The sequence below is a fragment of the Mobula hypostoma genome, chromosome 6, assembly GCF_963921235.1.
Source record: "Mobula hypostoma chromosome 6, sMobHyp1.1, whole genome shotgun sequence".
NCBI lineage: Eukaryota > Metazoa > Chordata > Chondrichthyes > Myliobatiformes > Myliobatidae > Mobula > Mobula hypostoma.
Genome location: NC_086102.1, coordinates 46,848,009 through 46,873,252, shown reverse-complemented (window position 1 = coordinate 46,873,252; position 25,244 = coordinate 46,848,009). Strand labels below are relative to the sequence as shown.

At 40.1% G+C, this 25,244-nt stretch overlaps 1 protein-coding gene across 6 annotated transcripts in view; it reads right to left on the bottom strand.

Annotated features, from left to right (window-relative positions):
- Positions 1-25,244, bottom strand: part of dcaf6 (ddb1 and cul4 associated factor 6) — a 176,542-nt gene that overhangs the window by 40,377 nt on the left and 110,921 nt on the right. For 5 of the 6 annotated variants that reach the window (XM_063050755.1, XM_063050754.1, XM_063050752.1 and 2 more), the window contains one exon: positions 9,967-10,005. The exons of the other annotated variant lie outside the window; for it this stretch is intronic. In XM_063050755.1, coding sequence (XP_062906825.1) covers positions 9,967-10,005 — 39 coding nt within the window. The remainder of the gene's footprint in view (positions 1-9,966; positions 10,006-25,244) is intronic. 6 annotated transcript variants of the gene reach the window in all.

Genomic DNA, 25,244 nt, shown 5'->3' with positions numbered 1-25,244 from the left:
TTGGCCTCCACCACAGTCTGTGGCAGAGCATTCTATAGATTTCACCATTCTTTGGCTAAAAAAATTCTTCCTTACTTTTGTTCTAAAAGGTTGCCTCTCAATTTTGAGGTTGTGCCCTCTAGTTCTGGATACCCCCACCAGAGGAAACATCATTCCATATCCACCTTATCTAGTCTTTTCAACATTCAGTAGGTTTCAATGAGATCTCACTGCATTCTTCTAAATTCCAGTGAATACAGACCCAAAGCTGCCAAATGCTCCTCATATGTTAACCCCTTCATTCCCAGAATCATCCTCCTGAACCTCCTCTGGACTCTCTTCAATGCCAATACATCCTTTCTGAGATAAGGGGCCCAACACTGTTGACAATACTCCATGTAGCTTGACTAGTGTCTTCAGCATTATCTCGTTTTTATATTCTATTCCCCTTGAAGCAAATGCCAACATTGCATTTGGTCTCTTTACCACAGACTCAACCTGTGAATTAACCTTCTGGGAAGAATCTTGCTGGAGGACTTCTTTTACCAAAATGCATTATTATACCTTTCCCAATAGTCCGTGAGCCAGGACTCCAAATTTGGGCCACTGGTACCATCTGGGGGGAATAATTCTTATATTGATTTTTGGCAAGATATACAACCCTAGTGCTAGAAAATATGTGATAGCATTGCAGTGGTGGTAGCCTTCTGTGAGGGGGACTGGGAGTTGCACCTCCATGCTATAAGAACCATGATCCCATGGTGCTTTGCATGTGATAAGATGAATTACGCCAGGTACCTGTCCCCTTACTTTGCTCAGATGATGAACCTCCTAGAGAAGAATCCTTCTGTGTATGAGGCCTTCAGGATAGGCCAATTCTCAGTGCAGTTTGGGTAATGATGAGTTTGAATACAGAGAGGGAATTAAGAACCTGGCGACATGGTGCGAAGACAATAACCTATCCCTCAACGTCAGCAAGATGATGGAATTGGTTGTTGACTTCAGAAGGAGTAGCGGACCGCACGACCCCATTTACATCGGTGGTGCGCAAGTGGAACAGGTCAAAAGCTTTAAGTTCCTCAGGGTCAATATCACAAATGACCTGACTTGGTCCAACCAAGCAGAGTTCACTGCCAAGAAGGCCCACCAGTGCCTTTACTTCCTGGGAAAACTAAAGAAATTTGGCCTGTACCCTAAAACCCTCACTAATTTTTATAGATGCACGGTAGAAAGCATTCTTCTGGGGTGCATCACAACCTGGTATGAAAGGTTGTCCTGTCCAAGACCGAAAGAAGCTGCAGAAGATCGTGAACACGGTGCAGCACATCACAGAAACCAATCTTCCGTCCGTGGACTCATTTTACACCACACGCTGTCGGAGCAGTGCTGCCAGGTTAATCAAGGATACACCCACCCAGCCAACAGACTTTTCATCCCTTTTCCCTCTGGGAGAAGGTTCAGGAGCTTGAAGACTCGTACAGCCAGATTTGGGAACAGCTTCTTTCCAACTGTGATAAGACTGCTGAATGGATCCTGACCGGGATCTGGGCCGTTATTTAATATTTGTAATCCAGGGAGTGTGAAGCGCAGAATCAAATATCGCTGTGATGATTGTACATTCTAGTATAAATTGTTTGGTGACAATAAAGTATAAAGTATAAGTAACAACCCCTTTGGACAGATCCCTGTGGACCAGGCTATTGAAGCCACAGTGAACAAAGACACACAGACTCCTGGAGGCACATCACAGTTCAGCCTGAATGCTGGAGCTATCAAGCGTTACTACATAACAGCTGAGCACTGCAGTGCATTCCTGGGTCAGTTAAGGGAGATGGTGCAAGGCAACAAATCAGAGCTTTGTCATGTGAGCTACAGCGGCCAAGAAGCCAGAAAGATGAGGAAGCAGTTTCAGCAGTGGTTAGCCTCATACATGAATGGGTCAACCCAGTTGCAGAGAAGCGGGACCTCATTAGCATCTCTACGGCAAAGGCAGTCCCCAAGGACAATGCCTCCGACCTGATGAAGGTATATGAGATTGGTTGTCTCCCTTTCTCTTTACCATTGACACCTCGGACTTCAACTACTGCACAGAGTCTTGTCATCTTCAGAAGTTTTCGGATGACTCTGCCATAGTTGGATGCATCAGCAAGGGAGATGAGGCTGAGAACAGGGCTACGGTAGGAAACTTTGTCACATGGTGTGAGCAGAATTATCTGCAGCTTAATGTGAAAAAGACTAAGGAGCTGGTGGTAGACCCGAGGAGAGCTAAGGTACCGGTGACCCCTGTTTTCATCCAGGGGGTCAGTGTGGACATGGTGGAGGATTACAAATAGCTGGGGATACATATTGACAATAAACTGGACTGGTCAAAGAACACTGAGGCTGTCTACAAGAAGGGTCAGAGCCGTCTCTATTTCCTGAGGAGACTGAGGTCCTTTAACATCTGCCGGACGATGCTGAGGATGTTCTACGAGTCTGTGGTGGCCAGTGCTATCATGTTTGCTGTTGTGTACTGGGGCAGCAGGCTGAGGGTAGCAGACACCAACAGAATCAACAAACTTATTCGTAAGGCCAGTGATGTTGTGGGGATGGAACTGGACTCTCTCACGGTGGTGTCTGAAAAGAGGATGCTGTCTAAATTGCATACCATCTTGGTCAATGTCTCCCATCCACTACATAATGTACTGGGTGGGCACAGGAGTACATTCAGCCAGAGACTCATTCCTCCAAGATGCAGCACAGAGCGTCATAGGAAGTCATTCCTGCCTGTGGCCATCAAACTTTACAACTCCTCCCTTGGAGGGTTAGACACCCTGAGCCGTTAGGCTGGTCCTGGACTTATTTCATAATTTACTGGCATAAATTTACATATTACTATTTAACTATTTATGGTTCTATTACTATTTATTATTTATGGTGCAACTGTAACGAAAACCAATTTCCCCCTGGGATCAATAAAGTATGACTATGACTATGACGATGACTAAGCAATGCTATGTAACCTTCAAGGATGACAGACTAGAGGAAGACCCACCAGCAAAGAAATTCCATGACCCAATGAAAACCAACAAGCTGAAAACATTCAGTGATATGTGTAAGAAGAGAGAAGTGAAATCAAATGGGAGGGTGACCATCTTTAAAGCAGACAGGTCTTTGTTTGGACGCATCATAGTGATGGCACAAGGGTGCAGTCTACGTATGGAGGATATCCTTTCTCATCCCCTTGGACCGTTGCCCTAGGCCCTGTCCACACCAGAAGGATTGCTGAGAAAGACAAATAAAGCTACTTTAACCACAACCTTGCAGAAAAATGTAGCAGTAGAAGAGAAACTCCCAGGAATTTCTGCTACAGTGGTTGATGGAATGAACTTGGTCCAAAGAGTGAAAGGTGATCAAGTTACTTTCAGAGATGTTGCCACAACAATTCTGGGTATGGCTCTGAGGGAAGGCAGTCAGAGTAGCAGAAGAGATGTTGTGTTCGACACATACAAGGAGAACTCTATCAAGAATAGTGAAAGATCTATACGGGGTGAAGAGACTGGTCATGAGTTGCAAGGTATCACAGGCACACAGATGGTGAGGCAGTGGAGGAGCCTCCTAACCAAAGTCAGTAACAAAAATAGTCTCATTAGCTTCACAGTCCATGAATGGAGGAAGGTGGAGTACAGAGCAAAGCTACAGAAGATTCTGTATGCAACTGTGAATGACAAATGTTATAGAATCACATCTCAAGATAGTGAGGAGGTGTCAGCTCTTTAGTGTCAACAAGAAGCAGATGGCCACCTACTTCTCCATGCTGCCCATGCCACAAGAGAGGGATACCAGCCTGTAGTGATCTGTTCAGAAGACACAGATGTCTTTATCATGTCTTTAGCATTTTGTGACAAGATTAAGGCCCCATTGTTCCAGAAGTGTGGCACTAGAACCCGTGCAAGGCTTGTAGACATCAGGAAGGTTGCTGCCACTGCTGGCATAGAGGTTTGTAGGGCTCTCATTGGGTTGCACACATATACAGGATGTGACACTGTAAGCACTTTTGCAGGTAAAGGGAAGACAAGTGCCCTAGAACTTCTGACCAGCAACAGGGAAACTCAGGACACATTTTTAGAGTTGGGTCAGGAATGGGTCCTCTTCCCAGAACTGATGGACAAACTGAAGGCATTTACATGTCTCCTGTATGCCCCAAAAGCATCGACTACCAAGGTCAATGAGCTCAGGTATCACCTTTTCTGTGCCAAAAAAGGTGAAATCCAAAGTCATCAACTCCCGCCATGCAAAGACTGCTTAACAAAACATGCACAGCGAGCCAACTACCAGGCTGGTTTATGGAGATGACGTTTGGAGAAGGACCCACAAGTGCCAAGCCCTGTTGGCAAGGATGGAAGATGGAGAGAGAAGAGGAAGCTGAACAGTTGGTGGTGCACTGGATGGAAGGCCACCTCGCACCCGATGCCGTCCTGGATATACTGGCCTGTAACTGTCAAATAAAATGTTCACTCCCAAGAAGTATGTGTGTTGCAAATGGCCTCAGGTGTACTGACATGTGTAGGCTGGCAGACTGTGAGAACCAGGCATCCACCTCAGAGAGTGTGGAAAGTTCAGATGAAGATGTAGAAAGCGTGAAAGACTTGGAAAATTATTATGATTATTAATAGGTTATGAAAGTATGGAAAACAAAGTATGGAAAGTAGTCTGATTAAATATATTCATTTTACAACCAAATGGGGCCTAGGTTATGGCGTGTGGAACCCCACATTTGAATTATTGTACTGTAATTCTGTATGCTATGACAAAAGCTTAAGATTGTTTTGATTTGATACAACAATATGGAAAATGAAAGAAGAACTGCCTGGAGATTGGAAGGTTTCCACGTGCTCCATGGGATTCAAAATAAATTATATTTATTTATTACTTTCCCCAAGGGACCAACGTCTTTATCATCGGAGCAACTAAATATGCCATCCTATCTTTTGTAAATAAGGGTGCCAAATATTCAAAAATGTATCATATTTATCTCCTAAATTATAAGTAATTTTTTCGAGTGGAATACAACTAGACATTTCATTGTTCCAACGATTCATACTTAAATACAAATCCGATTTCCAAGTAACTGCTATAGCCTTCTTAGCTACTGCCAATGCAATTTTTATGAATTCTTTCTGATATTTATTCAGTTTAAGTTTTGGTTTTATCCCTTCAATATCACCTAATAGAAATAATACAGGGTTATGTGGAAGTTGAGTTCCAATAATTTGTTCCAATAAGACTCTTAAATTCATCCAAAAAGGTTGAATTTTAGAACAAGACCAAGTAGAATGTAAGAAAGTACCAATTTCTTGATTACACCGAAAGCATTGATCAGATAAGTTTGAATTTAATCTATTTAGGGGGGAGGGTAGACATTATCTTTCTATGTAATCACTTCAAAAACTCAGTAAAAATATTTTTTAAAATATGGAAAATATCATGACATTGATAAAACTCCAGAAATCTCTCCAAATGAGGTTTTTTACCTTCTGGCGGGGGGTGGGGGGGGTCACATTTTCTGCTGCACTGATGTTAATATGGAATATATACAAAAATTCCTGAATAAATTCTCTACAAATCCATGTGATTATATGTGTCCTAGGGTTTTTATTGACTTTTCCAAAATAAACAACAGACAAATATTTTTCTAAAAATGAAATGATTCACTCGACTGAAATTGGGCACTGTTTTGCGAGTGCCACCAATGACATAGTTTTCAATATAGAATTTTATAACAAAATTTGGTGAAAAGTGCTTGAACTCAGCTATCATTGTGCCAAATTTCAATGTTGAGGGATCACTGATGACAAAATACCACTAGGTTGAATATATATGGTGTACTTTATATTGGCTACTTTTCAGAAATGCTTATTATAAGGGTAGTGTTATAAAATGCATGATAGCACACATAAAACTACCACTGGTACAATGCTATCACATATTTTCTGACTCTAGAGATGTATACCTTGCCAAAAATCACTATGAGCATTATTCCTCTCAGACAGTATTGACCAACCGTACTGGCTCACGGACTATACTGTTTTCCATCTGCGACTTTTTTGCCATTCTTTCAACTCATCCAAGTCCTACTGCAATCGCATTGTTTCCATAGCACCACCTACCCCTCCACATATCTTCATATCATCCACAAACTTTGCCACAAAACCATCTATTCCACTGCCTTGGTTGCGACCAAGTTGCGCTCAGTATTTCTAATCTAAATTGTTGATGTAAATTAGTATCAGTAGAAGCCTCGCTGCCAACTCCTGTAGCTTTTCACACAGTACGAGATCCACATCTTAGCATCATGCTCAATGGGAAGCTGAAGAAAGTGTTCCTTAACTCTATGATAATTTTATTAGTATTTAATTAATGTTATTTAGATAAGACCAAAACAGTGTTGCTTCTTAAAGATGAATATGCTTGTAAATTGACAAATTTGAAGCCATATTTACAATAGAAGCATTTACTGAATTATTAAGGTTTCCATAGCTGTATTTCCTTCCATAACACATGTAGTGTATGTAGTGACCAATTCAACACAGATAACATCATGGTGATATGGATTTTTCTCAAACATAAATGCAACTTACACTGAAAGGCCTATAAAACCAAACCTTGACAGAGCAGTATGTCTGTTCCTTCTTCAATTTAACTAATCATGGTCATGAAAGCAGGATATAACGTAGATTATAACTTCACTAAGAGCACTGTCTGGGTTTTATTCATGAAAGACAGTGCTTATGGTCCCAAGATACATGCTTGTATTTCAACTGAAAATCAAAGGTCACCTGTAGAGATGTGCTGTGAATGAATAGTCCAAGAAGGCCTGCAAACTTTTATCTGTTAAACCATTTCATGCAAACCTTGTCCAATGTGGTATTAATGCCTTTCTTTTCTTCTGATATATTTTTATGTTAATAATATGCAGAAAAAGATCGGTACAAAGCACAACTAACATTGCACATGCTATTAGGGTAATGAAAGTATGCAACAGGCAGTGGGGTTCAAATGAACAAATTGGTATGTAAATTAACCAATTAAGATTGAAGAGACTGTATTCCTTCCCCCACCACACCTTCTCCCACCATCCCAGGGCAAGACCAGGTGATAAGTAATCAACCAAAGAGTAGTTTAATCATGGTTATATCACACCTCTAGAGGTTGAATACTGTCCTGAATACAATCAATAATTTGACCTTATTTTTCAGGATTTTCATGTTAAGGGAAAATGTTTTCCCTCAATCTCTCTTCTACGTTCCATGTTTTAGAATAAAGTATTGCTCAAGAAGAGGAGGAATGTCTTCTCAGAGATTGTGATTTTTTTGGAAATCTCTAACCCTAGACAGAAGCAAAAGCTGAATCACTGAGTTTATCCAAGGTCAAGCTGGACTGATATTTGGTCTAAGGATCAAGGGACATAGATAGGAAAGTGGACCAGAGACTAAGATCATCTTAGCCATAAATTTACTGAATGGCATAGCAGGTTTATGGAGTCAAACATTCAACTTCTGCTCTTGCCTTCTTAAGTCTGTGATATAACCCCACAGTTGATCTAACCAAAATAATATTACAGTTTACCCCAGCTCTGGGATAGAATAAAGATTTTCTAGATGACTATGTAGTGGGTGATTGCTAAATTTGTGTTTTCCTTATTACCAACTTATTTTGATATGGGTTTTATTAATAAATGAGACTATATAGATGACTTAACAGAAAAACATCTGAAAAGTGAGCAATAGCAGAGGGAAGTGAAATGTGAAATAAGAAACAGGGCACTTATTCTCTCTATAGAAACTGAGAACAAAATTCATTCAAGTCAAAAATTTAACCAAATAATGATGGAGTAAAAAATATTTTTAAAAACTAGATTGAATGCTTCAGAAGGCGTCATTGGCAGCTGTAGAAAGAGCAATGAAAATAGAAGCTATTAAAAATGTTTTCCAGATAGCAACCTTTGCTTTGTATCAATACTGTGATCATACACAGCCCTGGGAAATTGAAAATGTCACACTACTCTTTAAAAAGGAGGGAGGCAAAAACATAGGCCAGTTTATTATTAAAAAAATTATAGGCTAATTTTGTAAGATGTTGGAGTGCATTGGGCAAATGAGCAAAGAAGAATGGGAAAAGAAGTGGCAGATGGAATGTAAAGGCGTAGACTATTTTCTAAATGGGAGAAGGTTCAGAAATTAGAGGAGCAAAGGGAATTGGGAGTCTTCTTGCAGCATTCCCTAACAGTCAACTTGCAGGTTAAGTTGGCAGTAAGAAAGACAAATGCAATGTCAGCATTCATTTTGAGAGGACTAGAATATAAAGCAAGAGTGTCATGCTGAGGCTTTTAAAGGCATTGGTCAGACCACTTTTGGAGTATTGTGAGCAGTTTAAGGCCCATTTACTAAGGAAGGATTGCTGGCATTGACGAGAGTCCAGAGGAGGTTCACAAGAATAATGCTGGGAATGAAAGAGTTAACATATGAGGAGCATTTGATGGCTCTGGGCCTGTACTTGCAGAGGTTTAGAAGCATGGGGAAGGGTGGGTCTCATTGAAACCTATCAAATATCTAAAGGCCTAGATAGAGTAGGAATGGAGAGGATGTTTTATTTAGTGGGAGAGTCTAGAAACACAGGGCACAGCCTCAGAATATAAGAATATCCCTTTAGAACAGAAATGAGGAGGAATTTCTTTAGCCAGAGGGTGATGAAACTGTGGAATTCATTACCACAAATGGCTGTGGAGGCAAAGTCATTGGGTATATTTAAAGCAGAGGTTAATAAGTTCTTGATTATTAAGGGCATTAAAAGTTACAGGAAGAAGGAAGGAGGGATAATAAATCGGTCATGGTGGAATGATGGCAGAGCAGACTCGATGGATTGAATGGCCCTAATTTTGCTCCTATGTTTTATGGTCTTAATGCTCTATCTATTTTTTATTTAGATAAGTAGGGATTGTCAAATGCAAATATGGATGTTGATCTAATGCAAAGAACGATAAATGGGTTGAGGAAAGCTCAGAACACTAATTAGAGATTGGCAGGTCAAGTTTATGTGCAAATTAAATTTTCCAAGGATGAGCAATTCTGTGTAGTGATTGCATAGCTTGCATGTTTACATATACTTTGTTATAAATGTGCATTTTGCAATTTCTTCTTTAGAGAAAGTAAACACATTGTGTAATTATTTGGAAAAAAGTCAATGTTTTGTTTCATGTGTGATCACAAATGCCTTTAGCTCACCAATTATTTCCTCTTCTTTTTTTTAGTTCAAATTATAAACACTGGTCTTCAATGTTTCAGAAATAGAATACAAATATATTCTGGGATCTAAATCCAAATCTTGGTATTAAAAGTGTTTTTATTTGCAAATGGCCATGTATAGCTTACAGGAAAAGAGTCAGATCAGTCTAATCAAGAAAAGGGTATTTCCATTAAATCCAGAATTAGTTTTACAATAACCTATATGCAGGTCAAAGAAAATATTCTGTTGAATACACTGGCCCTGGCATGCAGAGGTGTAATTGAGTATTCATTCCACCATATGGAGAATAGAAAATTTCATTAGCAATTATAGCAAATGTTTAACACTTTTGTATTTATATCCTGTCTGCAATTTTACAATAGACATAGAGACACCAAACCATACAAGGTAAATTGAACTGCCAGAATTGTAGACAAAGAGATCTTATCTGGTCCTTTAATACTCAGTTTCTGACATGACCAACAACAATTTCTTTCCCTGAAACTTCAGGGCCTGGCCTTTAATTACTTGATAAATTATATGTATCAGAAAATTCTACTTCAAACAGGATATTTAATTTGCACCATCTTTCCTCACCTTAATTAAAATACAGGCAGGTAAAAGGAGCACTGTCTCTTCAAGAGTAATCATGGGTTACATGAGGAAAATATGGTTTTAACTGATAAATTCCAATCTTCAGTATTGTTAAGTAGATAGAATTACCTCATTCTATCACCCACTGCCATTCCTCTGAAAGTAAATCTATCAAGGAGAAAAAGAATAGGGCTCAGGTTATACACAAGCAGTCTGGAGTATCATAAATTGGATGCCATATTTCCAGAATGCTGTCAATATCACTGAAATGAAACATTTCAAATACACTCCGTAATGACAGTTTAATCACTGTGGCAACTTCAATGTTCATGTACATGGTCATTATCACTGAACATTTCTATACAAGTATTTCAAACAGATTCATGTCCAAAGCTGCAATACCAGCCCCAATTCTTGGTTTCTTAAAATACAATATATGAATGTAAAAGTGTTCATGTAACGTCAGCTCAAACAGTATAAAGTACTACTTATTGTAACAAAATATAATAAATGGTCAATTTATGATCCAAGGCTTTGGTAAACTAATCCAGATTTTATTTGAATCATAAATTTTATATATTCAGCATGAAATTTAAAGCAAATCTTTGTACTTGCAACTATGCCATGCTTTTGCTCATCAGCCAACTCCTAAAACAACTGGTTCATTGGTTTGGTAAATAGAAAGGCACTGACTTTGAAAGATTTGTTGACATTATATTAAAATAAAATGCATTAATATTAAAGCAATTTTAATTGAAACATTAATGGGTTGTCTGATCAGAGGCATTTAGTTCAGAGCAGGAGACAAAATACACTTTATCCTTTGTATCTAAAATCGAAGCATTTTGCATATAATTAAATTTCACTAAAGCTAGATTGATATTAACCACTTATTTTTTGTGGTTCTATTTGTGTACAGGCTTTTTGATTCACAAAATCAAGTTACTTTGAACCATTTGAAAACTTGAATCCTGCATATACATAGAATTCAAAAGCATAGCCAGTGCAGTATTTACATTATTTACTGTTTCTTGGATTAATTCTTCAGTGCAGGGATTCATGGCTTGCAATAAAAAATAAATAAGACACAATATTTGCAATTAAAGTTACTGTTTGAAACAAATTATTCTACATATACTGAAATTATGTATATTTTAACATCCAGTTTTCAATTTCAAATCAAATTAAAATACATTTCTAAAGTACAATTATGTCAACTGTATATGAGAAATATTCAATTATCAAAATTATTGAAAGTTAAATGACTGATTAAAATTTGCCCTTTTGGTTTTGATGTACTATATAATAAACTTAAGAATTTTAATGTTCTTAGCAGCTTCATATTTTGATGCAAGTTGGTTTATGTACCCTCTTCTCTTCAGCTTATTGACTTAATATTATTCTAATGATGCAAGGAAAATAGTGACTTGCATTGTATTCTATTACGTAAAAGATAATGTATATAGAACCACTCATGTACGATAAATAAGCAAAGTTTGAGGTTAAGCACAGATGACTGCAAAGAAAACAGGAAAAAGGGCTTAGGAGAAGTAACTGAAAGCTTGATTGAAAAGGTTGTTTTGAGAAATTGGGAATAATGTGGAGAGATGGAGAAACCAGACAGACTAAGTAATTTGGGCCCGCAGATTTAAGGCACTTCTACTTGTGATGAAGTAAAAGAACTTTGACTTGTAAATTTGACCAAGATCACACAATTAATACATTTAGAGTAAAGAGAATAGAAATGGAGATTTTGTGGAATAATCTGCAAACTGGTAATTCACCACAGAGTCAATGTCATGGAGCTGTACGACAGAGACAGGCTCCTTTAGCTGAACACTGTTAATGCTGACTGTGATGCCTACCCACGCTAATTATTTACCTGTTTTAGGTCCGTATCCTTCTACTTCTCTCTTATCCAAATACCTGTCCAAAAGCCTCTTAAACATTCTAATTGTTTCCGCCTCTACCATCTCCTCTGGCAGCTCACTCCTTAGGGACAACCACCAAGTTTGTGAAAAAACTTGCTCTTAGATCTCCTTTAAATTTCTCCCCTGACACTTTAAATCTGTGCCCTTTAGGTTTAGACTGATTATTTGCTCGTTTATGGCCCTCATCTATACACCACAATTAGTTCACTCTTTTCAGACTCCTCCTCCAGTAAAAATGAGCTTAGTCTATCAAATTTCTCGTTGTAACTAAAGCCCTCCAATTACAAACAATTGTGGTGATTGTCCTCTGCACTCTTTCTAACGTTAACACTTCCGTCTTCTAGTGTGGCAATCAGAAATGTGCAATACTCCAAGTGCAGCCTAACCTACGTAAATCTATGATTAAGACACTGTTTGGAAGATCTCATCAATCCTAGCTCTGTTAATGAAGTACAGAAATTCTTCTAGAACAAAATACTCAGGAATACAGTTCTAAGTAACTACAAAATTAAATTGGGAAAAGAAGCTAATGTAAATGTTAGAAGCAAAACTTTAACACTTGTATAGCAGAATGGATGTTGACAATTTGCAAAATAGAGTGAAATCCATATATTCTTAAATTCAATTTGTCATTATAATTTTTGAAAGCAGATCAGATTAGATTAGGTCAATCACATGTACATTAAAACATACAGTGAAACGCATAGTTTGCATTAACAACCAACACATTCTGAGGATGGGCTAGGGGCAGCCTGCAAGTGTTGCCACACTCCTAGCACCAACATAGTATGTCCACAATGTTCGGCAGACCAACACACAGCCAGAATACAACAAAACAAACACAGCAACAGCAAAGCAAACCCACATCAGGGATTACTGACCCTCGTGTTGTCTGTGACCTCGACAATCGCAGGTCTTTATCCTCAGCGCCTCACAGCTAAACGTCCATCCTTGGAGATCACTGGAGTCTGACACCTGAAACTGCCAACCAACCTTGGACTTCTGGATCTGCTGACTGACCGCGGGCCTCCAGACCTGCCCCTCATGGACCTCCGACCCTGGAACTCACCGACCTCAGGGGTCACCAGCCCTTGCCCTTGCTGCTAACCTCAGTCCTTGACCACAGGAATCGCTGACATTTGTCCTCAGCAAATGTGACCTGACCTCCATCTTCTAGAAAAACAGGGGTTCGACATCAGGACCTGCTGACATATCCTCTGGTATGTTTCCACCAAGAAATTTAAAACTCCTCACCCTCTTCACTTCCGTTCCCCTAATGAGAACTGATGGCTCATTGACCTCTGGCTTCTTCCGCCTATAATTAGTAATCAGCTCTTTAGTTTTTCTGATGTTGGGTGATAGGTTGTTGTTATGACATGTTCAACCACAATTTCAATCTCACTCCTATATGTTGGGCACGTGGCCAAGTGGTTAGGGCGTTCGTCTAGTGATCTGAAGGTTGCTAGTTCAAGCCTCAGCTGTGGCAGCGTGTTTGTGTCCTTGAGCAAGGCACTTAACGACACATTGCTCTAGTGTCTGTGCGAGGAGTGGCGCCCTACACAGACCAGACTTCCAATCTGCACCTTGTAAGGCATGAAAATGCCCGACGCAGGCCTCTCATGGTCTGAGTCAATGTTCCCTCCCCACTCCCCATATGTCAATCTGTCACCTCCATTGAACATAAATACACCATTGGAGCTGTACTTAGCCACACAATCATAAGTATAAAGAGAGTAGAGGAGGAAGATAAGTACACAGTCCTGTGGTGTACCTGTGCTGATGGAGAGTGTGGGGGAAATGAGTTGCCAATCGATACTAACTGGGGTCTGCCAGTGAGGAAATCAAGAATCTAGCTGCATGACAAGGTACCAAGGCCCAGGTGTTAGACTCTTGAGGGAATGATAGTGATGAATTCTGAGCTGTAGTCAATGAGGAACATCCTAACAAATGCACCTTTATTGTCCAGGTAAGTGAAGAACCAATGAAATGGTGTCTACTGCTGACCTTTTGCAACGGTAGGCAAATTGGAGCAGATCCAGGACAGTCTCAGGCAGGAGCTGATATGCTTCATGACCAACCTCTCGAAACAATCCATCTTGGGGATATAAATGCTACATCCACTGTGAAGTTCTACTGGTCAAGCTATTGCATTCTTCTTGGGCACTGGTATATCTGATGCCTACTTGAAGCAGGTGTGTACCTCAGACTGCCAAAACAAGAAGTTGAAAGTGTCCCTAAAACTCTAGCCAATTGATTAGCACAGATCTTCAGTACTTGACCAGGTACACTGTCTGGCCAGATGCTTTCCGTGAATTCACCCTCCTGAAGGATGCTTGCAGAGAGTGAGTGGACAGGCACAGTGGACAAAAGGGCCTATTTCCATTCTGCATGAAACTCTAAAACTGCACCTTTGCAAACAACAGATTCACGAGAAGCCTCTGCAAAGGAGCAATTTTGTTCGGGTTTTATTTTGAAGGAAGCAGGCTGCTTGTTCCACTTGGAATTCACTGTCTTTTACACTGATTATCCAAAAATTCCCAAGAATGGTATAGGATAAGTAAAGAACAAAAATGAAGGCTGACAACTGAGAAAGGAGCGCAGTTGGTTCTCCAGAGAAGCCAGAAAACAATGTCATTATTAGCAGGTGAAAAACATTCTTAAACACTGATATTCATGTAGGTCACATCCCCGAAACCAATATGCCTACTGACTTCTGCAAAGTAATGCAATGAATAAAAATACAGTCTTACTATTCCAATTCTATCCACCTTGTCTGCAATAACTGGCCTGGATATTTTAAAAATCATTTTTTGGGATCGAGACTAGCATTCATAACCTAAAGTTATACAGCTGGAACAGGCCACACAACCCACAAGGTCTACACTGACTAGCAGACATTTATCTGTATTACGTCCCATTTTCCAGCATTTGGCCTGTAGTCTTCTCGCCTAGGCAATTTATGTGTTTATTGAGGTACTTCTTAAATGCTGTCGGCTACTCTGCTTCCACCACTCTCTGTTCCAGATCCTCACTACACTCTGGGCAGAAAAGATCCCCTTCACATTTCCTCTGAATCTCTTACCTCCACCATAAATTTATGTCCTCTAGTTTTATTTACCTGTGATAAAGGGTAAAGTTTTCTGCATTCTACTCTAGCTATACTACTCAGAATTTTATATTCTTCTGTCATCTCCCCTTTCAACTTCCTCCTTTCCAGAGAAAACAGACCTAGCTCTTCAATTTCTCTCTCATCCAAAAATGCTCCATTCATGGCAACAATCTCCAGCAAGGAATCTCCTCTACACCCTCTCCAGCACTATCACATCATCCCTACGATATGTTTACCAAAACTGCATATTGTATTCTGACATTTGACTAATGTTTTATTAAGTTCAACCATAACCTATATTCAATGCCTCACTTAATGGAGGCAGCATCCTATATGCCTTCTTCATAGCGTGTCCTCAGGAAGGGGATGAGATTCTTTTATTGAAGGTACCCAGTATTTGAACATTTAAATTATGGCTTTAGTTTTAAGATAAATCTTAGAACAATGCAAAGCACACAACTATCAAATCATTTTACATTACACACATCTGGATGCATCGTATGAGGGAGTAGTAAAAGCAGATTCATTAAAACTTGCAATAGATAATTGGGGAGTCAGGAAACATTTTTAGAGGCATTGAGAAAGAGAAGGGGACAGGAATAAATTGGATAGCTCATCCTGTTTATTTTTAAATATGTATACACAGAAAATATGTGTTGTTGGGAAGGCCAGCATTTAGGTATGCTTCTAGAAACTGGTTCACACATTGTTGGTAGGTGGGGAGTTCCAGGTGTTTGATTTGGCAGTGAGGATAGAATGATGTTAATTACCGAGTCGGAAGGAATTATGATTTGAAAGAAACTTTCAAGTAACTGTACTTCTCAGAGATTTTAAACCTACACAAATGCCTTGTAGTTCACTTTCACTCTAGAACAAGTACTGACATAAAACAAAAATCACCTTCCAGTGCCCCTCCTCTTTCTCGCATGTTCCACTCTCCTCTACTACATGATTCCTTCTTCAACCCTGCACAGATGCTGCCTGACCTGCTGTGTTCTCCAGCATTTTGTGCTTATTCCTCTGGATTTCCAGCATCTGCAAAATCTCTTAAGTTTATGATCAACCTTGGTTTCATTTTTAAACAACAAGATGTACGAAGAAAATCAAGGAAGCAGTTAAGAATCATTTAGTAGAGGAAAAGGGCCTTACTTACTCTGAATTAAGGTGGTGGATCAAATTTTTGAGCTGGTTTGAAGATCTGAATCAGTGACTCACAAACTGGGCTGAGCTGGTGTCATGGGGGGGGTCAGTGGAGGTTTAGTAAAATCAAAGTAATTTCAATGGAAAAATACCACAAAACATAAAAATGAATAAGTTATTGGTTCTTTGATTGTCTTGGCTATATGTCTGCTGATCGTCCCTGGGACAATCCCAAATCTTTTAAGAGAGTACCTTGCTACATTATGTATTTATGGGACAGGATTTGATTGTACTTTACGGAGTATGAACAAGTTGGGTCTTCATTCAAAATGGCTAGGATAAAGAATATTAAATAACTATCAAACTACCTATTAATAACTGGCAAAAATAGAAAAATGAATTTAATTCAGCTCAAATTGTTCAACTGGCATTGAGGCTGCTTATTACAGCGTTAACAGGATTACCCGCTACAGAAAATTAAATTTTGTCAATTCCCAGTTTTGATCTTCATAAGGTCATCTGCCAGGGTCTTCCATAAACTGCAGATGCTGGAATTTGAATCAACACAAAAATGCTGGAGGAACTCAACAGGTCAATCTATTTCTCTCCATAGATGGTGACTGACCCATTGAATGCCCTCAGTGTCTAGTGTGTTGCACAAGGATATTCAGGCATTTTCTAAACAAGATAAGACCAACAATATTTAATTGAACTCCCATGTCTTCTACATACATGTGAAGAAATGAAAAGAAGGAAAAATAATGGAAAAGCAGTCTGAAGAGATAATTTGAAATTGTATTAGAATTTAATTATAATTCAGTAACCAAAGCAATCAATCTGCTTACCGAAATGAGATTGTTGGAAATATTCTTAAACAAAGCATATGTTGACTGAGGTTTTAAACAGAAGGAAACCTCTAACCGAAAGTTCTGTAATTCTAGAAACTCACTTACATTTAAGGAAATAAAACATTCAATCCAATAAACACCAGAATTTGCAATGTATAAACTGAGGACTCAACCTTAATCTTATGGCAATTTGAAAAAGTCAGTAATAAGGCACAACATTTGTTTTCACATCACCACAATGCAAACTTACGTCGACAGCATTAAATGAGTTCACTACAGAGTTGGGTTTTTAAATTGCAGAGCTGGAATATGGGTTTTGAATCTGAAATCTGGAGATGGTTCCTCATACTTATTCACAGGCACAATGATTAATTATAATTTGCAGAATCTGCTGTTTTAATTTGCTTTCTCCTTACAGACTCCAATTTGAAAGTATCCAGCATGGAAAATGGACAAATATGAATGTGTACCTTAAAACACTATCTAAATCAACTATCTACTTGATAGTAGATACATACCAAAAACAAAAATGATATCTGTATGGAGAGAAATGGAATTATTTTTATTATAGATATTTCATGGGCTCAATTTCCTTGAGACCAGTTAAGAATAATTATAGGCATCCGTTAGTCTCGTGAGACCATGGATTTGTGCCTTGGAAGGTTTTCCAGGGCGCAGACCTGGGCAAGGTTGTATGGAAGTTGCCGATGCTGCAAGTCTCCCCTCTCCATGCCACCGATGTTGTCCAAGGGAAGGGCACTAAGGCTGATACAGCTTGGCACCGGTGTTGTCGCAGAGCAATGTGTGGTTAAGTGCCTTGCTCAAGGACACAGCATGCTGCCTCAGCTGAGGCTCAAACTAGCGACCTTCAGATCACTAGACCAATGCCCTAACCACTTGGCCACGTGCCAGCACTAAAGGCCAATTTATACTTGTGCGTCAAATGTCCACCATAGGTACAACATAGCGACATACCTACACTGTACTCTACGCCGAACCCTACACCATAGCCTAACACAACTACACGTAACTACGCATCACGGCAACGCAGACCTCAACAAGTGTGATTGGTCCGCTTGGTAGTATCGCATTTCCTCTTACGCGCTGCAATAGCTTCCCATTGGGTGACTGAAGGGCGGGGAAGGAACTCTGGCTGCAATGCTTTCCATAAAGCTTTACAGACTTCTGAAATTATGGAGGACCCTGTGCTTAACGCCAGTTTGTAGCTAGCTGCTACAGCCTGTTGACTTCCACCTGAAGCTAAAACTCGAATGGTAATTGCCAGTCTCTTGAGTATACTGTGCGTACACTGATGTGAAATAAATGGTTGGAGACTATGAACCAAATAGTCAAATCTACCTGCCGATATCCAAAAATATTTGAAATGCATTGCCTCGTCCATGTCTCTTAGTGGCCGGACAAGCACAGAAAATTCACCCTCCTTCAGTTTCAATCACCATTGATTGAAGCTCGAGTTTCATCATGTTGAGTTTCAACACAAAGAAACTCAACACAGTGGCACAGAAACCCCACCGCCAACTAGCGTTTTAGCGGTGAATTGCAGAGCGACGCAGACACACCAACGCACAAGTACAAATGCTCACAACGGTGTAGCCCAATTGCGTAGGCTACGGCGCAAGCTAGTACACACAAGTATAAATCAGTCTTAAGAATAATTATTATGTCCCTAAAAGCAACCCTTTTTTGTCAGTGTCCAGTTATCCCTTAGTGGGTGATGAAATTTCTGACGTTCCAAAAACCTCCCTCCATTTGTAAGGTACAAGTCAAATGTATGATAGAATGCACTCCACAAATAAACAAAGCTTGACATAATCTAGTTCAAAGCAACCTGCTTGATTCATGTGCAGTCCACCAGCTTAAACAATCATTTCCTCCACCACTGCTATGTAATGGTTACAGTGTGCATCACCTACAAACCGGCTTGCAGTCCACTTATCTAGCTACTTTTACCAACATCTACCAAACCCATACCATCAAGATGTAGGTGGGCAGCACAGGTGCACAGCGAGCAGAACTGCTCCCTCACAAATCTAGCAACCCAGTTTCAATCCTGACCACTAACAAATCCTGGAAGTTCTTAGCCATCCAAATAGCATTGAGTGAGTGCTTTCACTACAATAGCAGTTTCTTATGAAGGTGGCACATTACCACCTCTTTAAAGACAAATAGATACTGAGAAATAAATACCAGTCACATGTTTTGAAAAATTTACAAATGTATCACTGTTTTCCTATTTTTAACAAATAGACATACACCTAGGACTTTTGAACTTCATTATGTTCTTCAATTAAATAATATCACTTTAAGTTACATTGCTGATCTAAGTACTTGTTTCGACATGTTAAATTTATGGGTGTTATTTCTTATTTTTAAAACTGTTGACTGAGATGTGAAATTTCAGTTGGGCCAGATCAAAAATGTAAACTCTTCAAGGAGTTAATGTGTAGAAGAACTAACTGTGCATGAAAAGCTAAAAATTCACAAACTGAAATTTCAGCAGTTTGAAAGTATTCACAACCCTCCCCTCCCCGCCCCCCCAACCGCACTGTTGCTCAGTACTTGTTTGAATCACCTCTCACAGCTACTACAGTCAGTAGTCTTTTTGGGTAAGTCCATTAGCTTTGTACAACATGATGGAGCAAGATTCACACATCCCTCCTGTGCCAGGTTGGTTGGGGAGCATCAGTGGACAGCAATCTCGAGGTCTTCCAGAGATGTTCATTCGAGTTAAGGTCAGGACTCTGACTGGACCACTCAAGGACGTCAATTCTCTTCATTTGAAGCCACTACATATTTGCTCTGGCAGTGCGTTTTGGGTCGCTGTCCTGCTAAAAGACAAACTCCACCCCCCCCCCACAAAGTTTAAGCTTTCTGGCAGAGACTAGCTGGTTTTTATCCAAGATCTCTCAGTGGTTAGCAGCATTCATCTTCCCCTTAATCCTGACCAGATTTCCAGTCCCTGTTGATGAAAGGTATCCCCACACTATGATGCTACCTGCACTATAAGTTACAGTAGGGATAGTGTTACCTGGCTGATGCATAGTATTAGATTCACACCATACGTGCCACTTAGTGTTGAGGCCAAAATGTTCCACTCTAGTTTCATCCACCGCAAGACCTACTCCACATGTTTTACAATATCTTCCAAGTGATACTTGCAAAGTCTTTATGGGCAAAGGTATGCTTCTTTTTTTTTTAGCCAGAGCTTATTCCTTGCTCCTCTTCCCTAAATATCCATTTTATGCAAGGCCTTAGAGATTGTGGAGCCATGAACTTTATCTCCAGTTGCAGGCACTGACTTCTGCAGCTCATTGAGTAACTATCGGCATCATGGTAGTCTCTCTTACAAATGCCATTCTTCTCTGGTGACTAAGCTTAGAGGGGTGGCTGGACCTAGACAGAGTGGCTGTGGTTTCATATTTTTATCCACTTTTTCACGAGGGACTGCACTGAGCTACGGAGTATGTTCAGAGGAGGTCTTGTACCTTTCCTCAGATTTTACCACTTCCCTCTATTATCATTTGCCTGACCTGCCTTGACTGTTCTTTTATCTTCGTTTTGGTTTGTTCTGTTGAAACTCACTGTTTGAAACTTACATTGAGGAGGGGGTGGAATTTATTCTTATGAATTCATTTAAACAGATGGTCCTCGAATTTTTTTTAATATCAACAAATTGGGTGAGTTGGTAAGATGATATATTGCTACTAAGGAAAGTTAGCATAGTAATTACAAGGGGGATGAATACTCTTTCAACCTCACAATTTTGGTTTTCAACTTTGTTGACAGGCTGAATGTTAAATTTAGAAAATGAGAGTAATATGTGAAAATAGTTGTGGGGGTTGAATACATTATGAAGGGGCATTTGCAGTCCAGCAGGATGGATAAGGATGGATTTGTCAGCTGCTATAGGGGCTGCAGGCATTTTCTGCTGAGTGGGAATGCAACAAATGGAAATTGTGTTGAACCGAGCAGAGATGGGAATGCAAAGCAGACTGACTGACTCAGTCACTCACTGTATCAGTGAGGCCAGGTGGCACTGCTCTTCCCACACCTGTTCGCTCCCCTATCACAGCTGTTTCTGTGATCTTCTTCCAAACACTGTTTTTGTCCATTTCTGACTTACTACCAGACTGGATTACAAACAGTTCTCAGGAACAGAGAACCCTGTGATGAGCTGAAACTGCCTGTTCTATGTACCAAATAAGTAATTTGTCCTTCCTGCCTTCCTTCACATCTCACCCGAGTGACCCAAATAGTTGAGTATTTAAGGTTTGTGAACTACTTAATACAATAATCAAGAGATATTGAGGCCCTGGTTAAGGAAAAGAAAGGAACTGCATTGTAGGTATAGGTACAAGGGAACAAATAAGGTACTTGAGGAGAATAAGAAATGCAACAGAACACTTGAACAGGAAATTAGGAGGGCTAAAAGAAGGCATGAGGTTGCTCTACCAATCAAGGTGAAGGAGAATCTACAGGTATATTCAGAGCAAAAGGATAGTAAGGGACAAAATTGATCCTCTGGAAGATCAGAGTGGTAATCTATGCGTGGAGCTGAAAAAGATAGGGGAAATCTTAAATAAGGTGGATGATCTTGTAGTACTATTACAGATTGCCAGGTATGATGTTGTAGCCATCACTGAATCGTAGCTGAATGATGGTTCGAGTTGGGAGCTGAATGTCCAAGGTTACACACTATAGCAGAGGGATAAGAAGATAGGCAGAGTGGTGGTGTGGCTCTACTGGTAAAGAATGGCATCAAATCAGTAGAAAGATGTGACATATGATCGGAAGATGTTGAATCCTTGTGGGTTGAGTTAAGAAACTGCAAGGGTAAAAACACATTGATGGCAGTTACATACAGGCCTCCCAACAGTGGAAATGTCACTCCATTCTTTAAGAAAGGAGGAAGGCAGCAGAAAGGAAATTATAGACCAGTTAGCCTAACCTCAGTGGTTGGGAAGATGTTAGAGTCAATTGTTAAGGATGAGGTGATGGAGTACTTGGTGACAAAGGGCAAGATAGTACAAAGTCAGCATGGTTTCCTTCAGGGAAAATCCTGCTTGACAAACCTGTTGGAATGCTTTAAGGGGATTACAAGTAGGATAGATAAAGGGGATGAAGTGGATGTTGTATATTTGGACTTTCAGAAGGCCTTTGACAAGGTGCCACACGAGGCTGCTTACCAAGTTACGAGTCCATGATATTACAGGAAAGTTACTAACATAGTTAGAGCATTGGCTGATTGATAGGAGGCAGCAAGTGGGAATAAAAGGATCCTTTTCTGATTGGCTGTCAGTGACTAGTGATGTTCCGCAGGGGTCGGAGTTGGGACCACTACTTTTTATGCTGTAGATAAATGATTTAGATGATGGAATAGATGGCTTTGTTGCCAAGTTTTCTGATGATACAATGATTGGTGGAGGGGTAGGTAGTGTTGAGGAAACAGGTAGGATGCAGAAGCACTTGGAGAATGGACAAGAAAGGGGTAAATGAAACAGAATGTTGGAAAATGCATTGTCATACATTTTGGTAGTAGAAATAAAAGTGCAGACTATTTTCTTAATGGGAAGAAAATCCAAAAATCTGAAATGCAAAGGGGCTTGGGAGTCTTTGTGCAGAACACCCTAAAGGTTAAATTACAGGTTGAAGTTGGTGGTGAGGAAGGCAAATGCCATGTCAGCATTCATTTCAAGAAGTCTAGAATACAAGAGCAAGGATGTGATGCTGAGTATGATGAACAGTTTTGGGTCACTCATCTTAGAAGAGATGTACTGGCGTTGGAGAGGGTCCAGAGGAAGCTCACAAGGATGGTTCCAAGAACGAAAGCGTTATCATATGACGAACATTTGATGGCTCTGGGTCTGTACTCGCTGGAATTCAGAAAGATGAGGGGAAGATCTCATTGAAACCTTTTGAAAGTTGAAAGTCCTAGACAGAGTGGGTGTGGAAAGGATGTTTTCCATGGTGGGAGAGTCTAGGACAAGAGGGCACAGCCTCAGGATAGAGGGGCACCCTTTCAAAACAGAGATGTGGAGAAATTTCTTTAGCCAAAGGGCGGCGAATTTATGGAATTTATTGCCACATGCAGCTTTGGAGGCCAGGTCACTGGGTATATTTAAGGCAGAGATTGATAGGTTCTTGATTGGTCGTGGTATCAAAGGTTACGAGGAGAAGGCCGGGAACTAGGGTTCTAAAGGAGAAAAACAGGATCAGCCATGATTGAATGGTGGACCAGACTGAATGGGCCAAGTGGCCTAATTCTGCTCCTATGTCTTATGGTCTTACATAGATATTTTGCATCTGTATTTACTCAGGAGATGGACACAAAGTCCATAAATATGAGGCAATGCAGCAGCAAGGTCATGGAACCTATGCAGATTACAGAGGAGGAGGAGGTGTTTGCTGCTTTGAGGCAAATTAGGGTGGATAAATCTCCAGGACCTGATAATGTGTTCCCTTGGTCCCTGTGGGAGACTAGTGCAGAAATTGCAGGGGCCCTAGCAGAGGCATTTAAAACATCTTTATCCACGGGTGAGGTGCAGGAGGACTGGAGGATTGCTAAAGTTCTGTTGTTTAAGAAAAGCTCTAAGAATAAACCAGGTAATTATAGGTCAGCGAGCCTGACATCAATAGTGGGAAAGTTTTTGGAAGGGACCAGATATATAAGTATTCAGATAGACAAGGACTAATTAGGGATAGTCAACATGGCTTTGTGTGTGGTAGGTCATGTCTAACCAATCTAATTGAGCTTTATGAGGAAGTTACTTAGAAAATTGATGAAGGCAAGGCAGTGGATGTTGTCTATATGGACTTTAGCAAAGCCTTTGTTAAAGTCCCGCATGGGAGGTTGGTCAAGAAGGTTTAGTTGCTTGGCATTCAAGGTGAGGTAGTAAACTGGATTAGACATTGACTTCACAAGAGAGGCCAGAGAATGATAGTAGATGGTTGCCTCTTTGACTGGAGGCCTGTGACTAGTGGTGTGCAGCAGGGACTGGCACTATGTCCGTTGTTGTTTGTCATCTCTATCAATGATCTGGATGATAATGTGGTAAATTGGATCACCAAAATTGGAAGTGTAGTGGACAGTGAGGAAGACTATCAAAGCTTGCAGCAGGATCTGGACCAGCAGGAAAACTGTCTGAAGAATGGCACATGGAATTTAGTGCAGATAAGTGTGAGGTGTTGTAATTTAGGAGGACCAACCTGGCTAGGTCTTACACGGTGAGAGTTAGGGCACTGAGGACTGCAAAGTACAGAAAAATTTGGAAATACAGATCCATAATTTCTTGAAAGTCTCATCACAGATAGATTGGGTCATAAAGAAAGCTCTTGCCACATTGGCCTTCATAAATTAATAAGTACAAGAAGTGGGATGGTATGTTGAAATTGTATAAGGTGTTTTTGGAGTATTGTGTCCAGGTTTGGTTACCTACTATGCGAAAGTTGTAAATAAAATTGATAAGAGTGCAGAGAAAATATACAAGAATGTTTCTGGGACTTGAGACCCGAGTTATAGGGAAGGTGGAAGAGGTTAGGACTTTATTCCCTAGGATGTAGGAGCTTGATGGGTGAATTGACAGAGGTATACAAAATTATGAGGGGTATAGACTGGGTAATGCAAGCAGGCTTTTTCCACTGAGGTTGGGTAAGATTACAACTAGAGGTCAGTGAACTGTTAAGGGGAACATCAGGAGATCTTCTTCATTCAGAGGGTAGTGATAGTGGTGGGTGCAGGATCAATTTCAACATTTAAGAGAATTTTGGATAGGTATATGGATGGAAGGATTATGGGGTGCTATGGTGTGGGTACAGGTTGATGGGAGAAGCCAGATTAATGGTTTGACATGGACTAGATGGGCCAAAGGGCCTGTATCTGTGCTGTGGTGTTCTATGATTCTAATAGGAGGGTATCATTATTAACATTAATAGTATGTGAATAACCATCAGCTAGTGCAAAATCTCCTTGTACTTTGAAAATGGAGGAAGAATTTGTTAAGAAGATTACATCGGACAAGTGCTCCAGTCCTAAAGCTGTTCATTAATGTGTCATAGTTAGAATAGGATGTTATAAACATGGTGGAATAATTCAAGAGATTTAAGCCATTTGCTTTCTTGAAGAATACTTTAAACATAGAATCTTCTTTGTAGAAGCTGAATACAATGTTGTGAAGATCAGATTGTAGTGAAGGGAAGTGATACAACCATCATGCCTTTAAAATCTGATTCAATAAAACAAGTGGCCAAATGCTAAATGTGCTGGAGCTTTTGGAAAGCATCGGTGGATAAGTCACCGGGACCGGACGGGATGTACCCCAGGCTACTGTGGGAAGCAAGGGGGAGATTGTTGAGCCTCTG